The sequence below is a fragment of the Crocuta crocuta genome, unplaced genomic scaffold, assembly GCF_008692635.1.
Source record: "Crocuta crocuta isolate KB4526 unplaced genomic scaffold, BGI_CrCroc_1.0 scaffold451, whole genome shotgun sequence".
NCBI classification, from domain to species: domain Eukaryota; kingdom Metazoa; phylum Chordata; class Mammalia; order Carnivora; family Hyaenidae; genus Crocuta; species Crocuta crocuta.
This window is the reverse complement of record NW_027527963.1, coordinates 398,861-409,254: the sequence shown is the minus strand read 5'-3', so window position 1 is coordinate 409,254 and position 10,394 is coordinate 398,861. Positions and strand designations below refer to the sequence as shown.

The 10,394-nt window shown below is 34.5% G+C and overlaps 1 protein-coding gene and 1 long non-coding RNA gene across 4 annotated transcripts in view; one reads left to right on the top strand and one right to left on the bottom strand.

Moving 5' to 3' along the window:
- The window catches only part of LOC144222285 (uncharacterized), a 98,556-nt gene extending 93,834 nt beyond the window's left edge, over positions 1-4,722 (bottom strand). For all 3 annotated transcript variants that reach the window (XR_013332362.1, XR_013332363.1, XR_013332364.1), the window contains exons 1-2: positions 4,637-4,722; positions 3,072-3,132 (exon numbers count right to left, since the gene is read on the bottom strand). This is a non-coding gene — a long non-coding RNA (uncharacterized LOC144222285). The remainder of the gene's footprint in view (positions 1-3,071; positions 3,133-4,636) is intronic.
- A 2,092-nt stretch (positions 4,723-6,814) lies between these two features.
- Positions 6,815-10,178, top strand: FABP2 (fatty acid binding protein 2). The gene is made up of 4 exons (XM_077752779.1): positions 6,815-6,881; positions 8,069-8,241; positions 9,625-9,732; positions 10,128-10,178. Exons 1-4 carry the CDS (start codon positions 6,815-6,817, stop codon positions 10,176-10,178), a joined length of 399 nt encoding a protein of 132 aa, XP_077608905.1.
- The last annotated feature ends 216 nt before the right edge of the window (positions 10,179-10,394 follow it).

Sequence of the window (10,394 nt, the reverse complement as noted above, 5' to 3'; positions counted from 1 at the left end):
CTTAACATCAAAAAAAAAAAAAAATCCCCAAATAATCTGATTAAAATGAGTGGAGGACTTGAATAGACATTTTTCCAAAGAAGACATAGATGGTCACCAGACACATGAAAAGATGTTCAACGACACTCATCATCAGGAAAATGCAAATCAAAACCACAGTGAAACATCACCTGACCCCTATCAGAATGGTGAGTATCAAAATGACATGAAATAATAAGTGTTGGTAAGGATAAGGAGAAGAAAGAAAAGAATCCTTTTGCACTTTGTTTGGAGGAATGTAAATTGGTGCAGTCCTTGTAGAAAACAGTATGGAGGATCCTCAAAAAATTAAAAATAGAAATACTGTATGATAGCGTTAATTCCACTACTGGGTATTTACCCAAAGAAAACAAAAACACTACAATGTTTACTGCAGTACTATATACACTAGCCAAGAATGGAAGCAGCCCAAGTATCCACTGAATGATGAATTGAAAAGATGATACGGTGATGATGGTGTGTGTGTGTGTGTGTTTATATATATAATGGAATATTACTCAGCCATATACAAGAATGAGATCTTGCAATTAGAGACAACATGGAAAAACCTAGGTGGTATTATGCTAAGTAAAATAAGTCAGACAGAGAAAGACTAATACCATATGATTTCACCTATATGTGGAATCTAAAACAAAACACAACAAAACACAAAAAAATAGACAAAGCAGAAACAGACCCATAGACACAAAATACAAATAGGTGGTTACCAGAAGGAGGGGGTTAGGAGGATGGGCAAAATGGGTGAAGGGGAGGTATAAGCTTCCAGTTAGAAAATGAATAAATTGCAGGAACAAAAGGTAGAGCATAGGGACTATAGTCAGTGCTATTGTAATAGTGTTGTATAGTGACAGATGGTAGCTACACTTGTGGTGAGCATAGCATAACATAGAGCTGTTGTATCACTATGTTGTACACCTAAAACTAGTGTAATATTGCATGTCAACTATACTTAAATAAACTAAATTTTAAAAAAGATAAAACTCCACTTTTAATAGAAAAAAAAGAATGATGAAAGATACAGTTACTGTCATGAAATGAGAAGGGAGTTGACTGAGATACAGAGAAGTCGTGCCAGGCAGTGCAGATGAATTCAGCTGAGACTACAAATCACGCGTATGTAATAGCACCTGGGTTGGTGCAGGGAAAATGTGCAAGAGAGTTGTTTTTTTTTAATTGGCAACAGGATATTGATTAGATAAAGAATGTAAATAAACCAGGAAGGGACTCCAATTTGGAGACAATAAAGGAAACTGATGTTCTTTCCAAGCCGTTTTCTCCCAAGATAGGGGAAAATGAAGGAGCCAAGATGATAGAGTTGTGGTCAGAGAGTAGCATATTAAATTTTACAGAAGGAACAACTCTACTGAGGACAAACCACAGGTCATAGCCCTGGATGTAAGGCGATAAAGTATAATCGAAGTAAAGGTTACTAGAGATGACAAATTTAAGGAACTGTGAGGCCAGAGGGACAAATGGCTTATCATGTGGACTTTGAGGTCACTTAGGACGATGGCAGGCCACAGGAGATGACGGCCAGCCAGCTGCTAAGATCTTCAGTGGTAGATGGTAGCTGATAGCAATGTTACATGGGAACAGATGGTAGATAATGACAGATGGGTGAACGGCAGATAACTATGGTGAAGTAGGCTGGAAGGTGACAGCCAAAAGGAAATGGTCTCAAAAGACTTAAAAAAAAAAAAGGCAGAAACATGGTTTAGATGGGACAGTGGAGAGCTGAGATTTTGCAAACCCATCTTCCACTGCCTGTGGTATCAGGAACATAAGAGATAAATGCTCTTCCAGTCAAATTGCTTGAGGGAAACTCATTATTTGGGGGATAGAACTAGATTACAAAGAAGGCAGAAAATGCAGGGCACCTGGGTGGCTTAGTTGGATAAGTGTCCGAATCTTGATTTTAGCTCAGGTCATGATCTCACAGTTCGTGAATTCGAGTCCTGCATCAGGCTCCTCCTAATAATGCAGAGCCTGCTTGGGATTCTCTTTCCCTTTCTCTCTGCCCCTCCCCTGCTCATACCATCTCTCTCAAAATAAATAAATAAACTTAAAAACAAAAAGGCAGGCAGACAATGAAGGAGTTATAAATCCTTCACGCAAGATCATTCAACTGACACATGTGGATCCCATAACATGGCTGTCCTGTTATTAAGGACAATCAGCAAGCCACATTCACCATTATATGGTAAATGTCCTGCTATGCACTGCTATACCTCTACAGTCTTTTTGGAAGAAAACCAACCAGCCCTGTCAGGTGCAAAATCTAAGACATAATTTAACAGGTCTTAATATTTCTAAAATTCAGAAGATTATGGTTAAAACATAATGAAGTAGTCTCTGTAGGCAAACATTAGAATTCTTTCTCATTCTGCATTCACTGGTAGGGTTGGACATAAATCTTTTTTTTTGTTTTTTAATTTATTTTTCAGAGAGAGTGTGCATGTGCACAGAAAGGGCTGAGAGAGAGGAAGAGAAATAATCCCAAGCAGGCTCAGCACTGTCAGTGCAGAGCCCAACATGGCACTCGTTCCCACAAACTGTGAAATCATGACCTGAGCCAAAATTTTGAGTCCGATGCTTAATGGACTGAGCCACCCAGGTACTCCAGTATTGGACAGTAATCTTCAAACTTCTTGTTGCTCCTTCCATTATTCCCTCAAATCCTTTTCTTATATGGCCTGATAGAGACCACTATTTTTCTCTGACATGTCAAAGTTAAACAAGTTGGGATTGAAATCCTTAGGTGCTTAAAAACAGCTGTTTTCCATAAATGATACATATTTTTAAAATACTCTGGAAAACCTTTCCCTCCTACTATACAATGGGGTAAAAGGATAAAAGGTTTTCTGTGATCTCTAGAAAGCTATTCTTTGAGATGAGCTTGAAACACCGTACTGCCCTTCCTCAGGCTGTCTGTGGTCTTCATGATGATACTAATTATTTCCTTGGCTATCATGAATCAGCTGTTTTTGTCTTTTATGACTTTTATGGGACCTTTAGAAGAGAAGTATGCTTACCTGACCCACTCTTGTTAGTTCAGGACAGGCTTCTTAGAGTAGTAAGTGACCACGCTGGGAGCTGAAGCAACAGAAAGCATGCACATTCAGGAGACTGGAGACTGAAAGGAGTTTAGTGTGCTTGGACCTTGGAGGACACAGTAAGGAATGAAAAAAAAACTGGAGATATGAGTAGGGGCTTCATAAGCCATAGTAGGAATATAGTTTGCATAATCCCCTGAAGGAATGGGAGAGGGATCAGCAGGAGCTTCTGCTGATTTCCACTTCTTCCATTCAGTGGCTATTGTGGACTATGAAGCTCAGAGAGAGAGAGAGTACAGTTTTGTACCTACATAGCTCTGCACCCACATGCACATGCATACCCAATCCACTCACTCTCCCAAGCTTCAAGACACCTAAGTCTTCTAGCATTATCAGGGAAGAAATAAAGAACTGAGTCTGCCATCAGCTGGGAGGTCCAATGATATCATCTGTAGGAGAGGTCTGTAGGGAACTTGGTTTATAGGTTCTGTATAATCTGTCCTTGGTGGGGTCCAGGTATGTGATAAGAATTGAGAAGCTACACAGTTGGGAAGCTGGAGAAGGAAAAGTATAATGTTAAAAATTTGATTTAGTCATTTAAAAAATACAGTGATGCCAATCTATAGACAATAGGAACTCTTTTAATTGACTTTCAATTAGGATACTGACACTGATAAATGGAAGATGGAAAAGTTTATGTTCATTCTGTTAGTAGGTTGCCCTGAGTCCAAGTGCTATTTGCTTACCTGACGCTATTTTGCTCCTCCTGGAAAGCTCAGTGTGGCCAGGAGACAAGACCATGTTCAGAAGGCAATGTTAGATGAACAACGGTAAGAAGCCATTCCTTGTTTTCTTCCTGCCCACCCTCCTAACTGAGTCAGACACTTTTATTTCAGCCATGAGATTACAGAGTAGACAAATGTATTCTAGAGGGAGCTTTATGGCATTATATTATTGTTCACAGGCAAATTCAAGTCATACCCAACCCCAATAGTCACCAGTGCAAGTCACTAAATACTTAAACAACTTTTGGGTGACTTTCAAATAAATAGCAGAAAGACAAGGATTTTATTTACAAAAAATTAAAGTGGTTTGAACCTAATAAACTATTAAAAAAAAAAGTGGTTTGAACCTGAGATATATCTAAAAGTTTATTATTACTGTTGGAATTTCTTTCTCAGAGAATGAGGAGAGAAAGAAGATTTACTGAGGACTTGATGACTACCAGTTGCTCGGGTGTGTGTTTTATATAATTTGCTCAGACAACCCCATGTATTAGGTATTATTATTATTATCTTCATTTATAAATGAGGAAACTGAGGCTTAAACAGATTGAGTACTCTCATCAAGGTCCTTTATAGTATTGGGTATTATAGGCAGTACCGAAATCCAAATCATTTTGTCTCTAAAATATGTCTTTATTTTACTGTACCATATTTCTATTCCAGTGACCACGTACATCTATTTTTCTAATCTACAAAGATATATCAGATCCATCATTCATGGCCTTCTAAATTCTCAAATGACCATAAATAGTGAATTACCTGAGAGACTAGTCCTTGGCTTTAGAGTAACCATGAAGTTTTCTACTGTTCTCAAGTTGAAAGTATCCCAAATGATGAGGTTTTCAGTACCTTTGACAAAAGGGAGAAAAACAAAGTTGAGGTAATCAACTTTTTATTTTTTCATAAAGCTAGTTACAAATGTAAAAGACTTCTCATATTCTAAAATTACAATCTCTCTCCCTCAACACCCACTCTTCCTCTCTTGGTCTCTGTGTTCTGATGTCTTTCTCTCTTTTAATGAAATAATGGAACTAGTAAAAGTTAGTTTGCTTTTTAACATGCTTACTTGATCAATTAATAAGTGGGCAAGTCCACTGAAAGAGTGTATCCAATGAATATAATCAAAATTAAAAACTTAGTTCTGTTCCCCAATTTCCTGTTTAAATGTGTTAGTTATGTCCTTCCTCTAACTGTGGGTGAAATTTTGGGCATGCTCTGTAGCTTCTCTATTGACCTTTAGTTAATAAGAGGCTCTCTGGTCACATTCACCCACAATAATAGTCTCTTTTTAGTATGTAGTAAGTTCAGGTTAGTTAATAATCAAAACTCTGATCTTCATAGTAAGTTAATGTGTTTCCTCCACCAGTTCAGTCCTGCTCCAGACTGAAAGCCTACACTGGGGAAAGGGAGAAAATCGTGACCTCCTTGTTTTTTTACCTTTTTAGCTGTCCTCCATGGCCTCGTCCTAAAACATATTGAGTTTTAGCTTCTGATTGCACCAGGATTGGTGATGAGAGGGAATAAAACAAAGGAATGGTTTTAATTAATGGCATAGCTGACATCTAGCTTTTGTTTTCTCTGCCCATGGCAGATGTTTGAAACTAATTCTTTCTCTTATGCAAGTTTTCATGTAATCTAGCTACATTACTACCTCTTAAAAATTTTCTTGGTGGCCTATCACCATTCAAGACCAAAACAAAAACCTAGTGAGTACCTACTCTGTGTCATGCACTGTACCAGGATATTTACCAACCCAAAAGCACAATGCAAAAGAACATATTAGTAAAATAAATAAATCTTCAGTCTCAATATCATATTAAGTTTAACTTTTTATTTATATTTGGTCATAAAGTCTTACTTTACAAGGTAATTGCTATTGTAAAAAAGGGATAGGTCATTAATAATCTCATTTCCCAGACGTTATTTGATATATATTTTAAGTTATGTTACCTTCAGTGCACTTTGAACTTATAAGCAGAAAACCTATTTTCAAGGAGTCTGTATTCTAGTTCTTGAAGTAAATCTGCTCATAGATTGTACTTTAAGATGGAGTAGGTATTGTTTATCATGTTTTACAGTTGACTCCTGAACAACATGGGCATCAGGGGCACCAATCACCCTCATGCAGTCAAAAATTCTTGTGTAACCTTAGATTCCTCAAAATTTAAGCATTAATAGTCTACTGTTGGCTGGAAGTCTTACTGACAACATAAACAGTCAATTAACTCATATTTTGTATGTCGCATGTGCTGTATACTGTATTCTTACACAATTCTTATTTCTCTAATAAGCTAGAGAAAATACTTTTAAAATTGTAAGGAAGAGAAAATACATGTATAATACTGTGTTGTATTTATTGAAAAAATCCTTATATTAATACTGTGTTGTATTTATTGAAAAAATCCTTATTTTTTCAATAAGTGGATCTGTATAGTTTAAACTCATGTTGTTCAATAATACTGTGTTGTATTTACTGAAAAAATCCTTATATTAATACTGTGTTGTATTTATTGAAAAAATCCTTATTTTTTCAATAAGTGGATCTGTATAGTTTAAACTCATGTTGTTCAATAATACTGTGTTGTATTTACTGAAAAAATCCTTATATTAATACTGTGTTGTATTTATTGAAAAAATCCTTATATTAATACTGTGTTCTATTTATTGAAAAAATCCTTATATAAGTGGATCTGTATAGTTTAAACTCATGTTGTTCAAGGGTCAACTATAATTCAGTTGAATTTCAGGAGAGGAAGTAAGAAATTTATAGAAAGATAAACTATGATGGCTTGCCATTAGTGTAGTTAGGTGACCTTTTAAACTTTAAACTTCCACATCACAGTATGAAGTTGGTTCTGAGATAAGAAATAGAATAAATTGTCTCCTAGGGACAGACCTGAATCTCTGATTGCCTAGAGGCTGACTCAACAGGAGATCATGGCTTTTGATGGGACTTGGAAGATAGACCGGAATGAGAACTATGACAAGTTCATGGAAAAAATGGGTAAGGACTTAATTCTTCAGTGGCTTGTTATTTTGTTCCTCACAGATACTTTCCTTTCTAATTCTTTCTAAGCCTCAGGGTTTAGGGAATGGCTTTTATTCTGGTGGTGAGGATCCAGAATGTATGATGGTTCAGAGTAGGGAAAACAATATCCTCACTTCTTATATTAGGAAGACTATATTCTCTCACTAGTAAAAGCAAAGAGTTCCCTGAAACAAAGTGATTCAGGTATGTTTCATCCACTCTTTAACTACTGATTGTGCCTATATCATTGAAAACTGATATATTTTTTTTTCTTTTTGCATAGAGAATAAGAAAGGGCAGCATGTAATGAAAACTTCAAAACTTTGAAACACTGAATTCTAGAAAATAGATAAACAAAGATCATATAGTAAAGCAATGGGGAAAAAAGTTCTATCAAAACTCACAGTTCTAAATAAGTTAGACTTAATTCTCATTTCCTCTGAAATGTAAAATTTGGGGGAATAATCTCATGATTCCATGTGGTTTCTGTGTGGGTTTTAGCTAACTTTAATATCTATTCCAATACTCTGGCAGCCCATACACTGCACAAGATATACAAACAAATTTGATTCATTCCTCAAAAATAAAATCTGCATCTATTATATCCTATAGTTCCAGAATTCCATGTTGAAATTTATAGAATTTGCACATTCTTACACTAATGAATTTGACTGTAATATTTGCCAATTTTTTCATTTTTTGTGGCAGTCAGAAATGCTACAAAAAGCAAAGAGAATTATGAAGTTCAAAATTTAAAAGCCATTATGGAAAGTGAAAAAACATTTTTAAAATGCTGTTTATGCAGAATTAAAGTTCTTTATAAATATATGAACATATTTAATGCTTCATTTGACATTTCTGGAATTTAGTTTCCTTAACACTAAAGCAAAGTTTGATAACTGTATTAAAATTATTAAGTTCTAAGATTCTACAATTCTAGTTTTCATTTAATTTTTCTTAAGTTTTAGAAAACTTGAATCACTACTTTTGATCTAAGCTTGAACCTTTCCTGCAAGAGGCATTTTGAATGTTCTTGTGCAAAGGCAATGCTATCAGGCTTTCCTGACTCAAAATGTACATAAACAAATAAATAAAACAGAACTTGTTGAAATGAACACTTTCTATGGCATTTTGACTTCTTCCCAACATCTTTTGCTTTGCAGGTATTAATGTGGTGAAAAGGAAGCTTGCAGCTCATGACAATCTGAAACTGACAATTACACAAGAAGGAAATAAATTCACGGTCAAGGAATCAAGCAATTTCCGTAGCATTGAAATTGTTTTTGAGCTTGGTGTCACTTTTAATTACAGCCTAGCTGATGGAACTGAACTCACTGTAAGAAACTTTTTATAAGCAATGTGTTCTTGATTTTTCTACACAATACTGAAATAATCTACTTTCTGTCATTGGATGGCTTTATTTAAGTCTCCTTCATTTATTGAAGCAGCCAATAGTTTATCCACATTATATCTTGCACAAATTTGCAGAATATTTAAATGTAACATTTTTATTTTCATACACATTTGTAAATAGTCTGGATAGAACAATAAGAATTAGAAAAACATCCTTCAGATGATTTATTATTCATAAAGAAAACTAAAGCTCAGTGTTTTCAACTTATTATATACCTGATAGCAATAAAAAACCTTTAGATTTATGTAACTTAAATATAATAGTAATTTAATAAGTATACCAAAATAATAAAATAAATGAATAAATTAGTAAATGGATGAATGACAAAATGGAAAAGTCTAATGCTACATTGCAGGTCATTGGGAATATACCTTTTAATGTTTAAGATTAAAAATTTTAGGGAATCATATTTTCAACTGATTTTTTACAAACATTTTTGTCCTCAGGATTTTCTAGTTAAATTATATGTTTGTAATGACAAATTGTCAAATATTTTATCAGTTGCAATCATTTTTATTTATTATTTATTGTTTATTTCTTAAAGGTTTTATTTTTAAATAATCTCTACACCCAACTTGGACCTCGAACCCACAACCCAAGATCAAGAGTTGCATGCTCCACGGACTGAGGCAGCCAGGCACCCCTTGTGGCCAGTTTTAAATTATTACAATTATAAAATTAAAACAAACACAGGGTTGTGAGGATCTCCATGAAACTAACTTGAAATATGACTAAATTTAGGACACTCTTTGTAACATGAAAGATTTAAAAAAGAAAACTGCTGCTCAGCTACCTTAAAACTTAGCATTTGGAAACAACTGAGTGAGACAAGCATAATGGTTACCAGCACATACTCTAGAGCTCCAGAAACCTATCCTGAATCCTGGCTCTGTGAGTTTAGGTGAAGTACTATGCCTTGGTTTTCTCAACCATAAAATGGAGATAATAATATCTACTTCATAAGGTCATTGTAAAGACTGAAAGAGTAGTTATATAATATTCAGAACAGAGGCACCTGGGTGTCTCAGTAGGTGAAGCATCCAACTCTTGATTTGAGCTCAGGTCATGATCTCACTGTTTATGAGTTTGAGTCCTGTGCTGTCAGCATAGAGCCTATTTGGGATTCTCTGCATCTCCCTCTATCTCAAAAATAAACAAACATTTAAAAATAAACAAAAAATGCCCAGAAAAACCTACCTTAGAACAGTGTCTGACATATTTAAGACCCTAAAAAATATTATTTGTTGTTATTACAATGTAAAAATTATTTTTTATATTATTATTATCATCATTTTACATATGTAGGGTGCTTGGAACCTAGAGGGAAATAAACTTGTTGGAAAATTCAAGCGTATAGACAATGGATGTGAACTGAATACTGTCCGAGAAATTATAGGTGGTGAACTGGCCCAGGTGAGTTGTAAAAATATTTCTTGAAGACAAAAATAATTACATAACAATAATTTTATATTTGTGATTGCTGAGTTGTAGCTTCAACAAATAAACTATTACTTTTCTCATAAATCTTTCTTATTTTAAAGACATAGATATTTTCTGATGCCTATTTATTGAAGAGAGCTTATATATATGTCAAATATATCAATAACTTTTAACTAAAAATGTAAGTGACTAAAAACCAAAAAAATGTGTTTTTAAGTGGGTATATCCTGTATTAGGATAAAATGTCACTATCAAAGCTAAGAAAAAAATACTATAATCATTTCAAAGCTATAATAATACTAATATTTTTCTTAATATAGCCTTAACTATTAATGGCAAATTTCTCTATGTTTGTTAACACCTTTCAGACTTACGTATATGAAGGAGTAGAGGCCAAGAGGATCTTCAAAAAGGAATGAGCTTTGTTTTTGGAGCACAGCCCAGAACACAAATTGAATAGAAAATTTATATTGTATTAAAACTCTTTTCCTTGCCCTGATTAGTCCTTTTGTAAACATAATGAGCAACTTACATTTCTAGTGTTGCCAATGCAAAAGAAGCAAAAGCTGATTAGGATTTAATTTGTTTTACATTCTCTAAAATGTACATTTATTGCTGAACTGGTGTAGGAAAAC

Coding starts and splice junctions, on each gene's coding strand:
- FABP2 (XM_077752779.1), top strand. CDS start 6,815: ATGGCTTTTGATGGGACTTGGAAGATAGACCGGAATGAGAACTATGAC. Junction 6,882..8,068: donor CAAGTTCATGGAAAAAATGG/GTAAGGACTTAA, acceptor TTTGCTTTGCAG/GTATTAATGTGGTGAAAAGG. Junction 8,242..9,624: donor CTGATGGAACTGAACTCACT/GTAAGAAACTTT, acceptor TTACATATGTAG/GGTGCTTGGAACCTAGAGGG.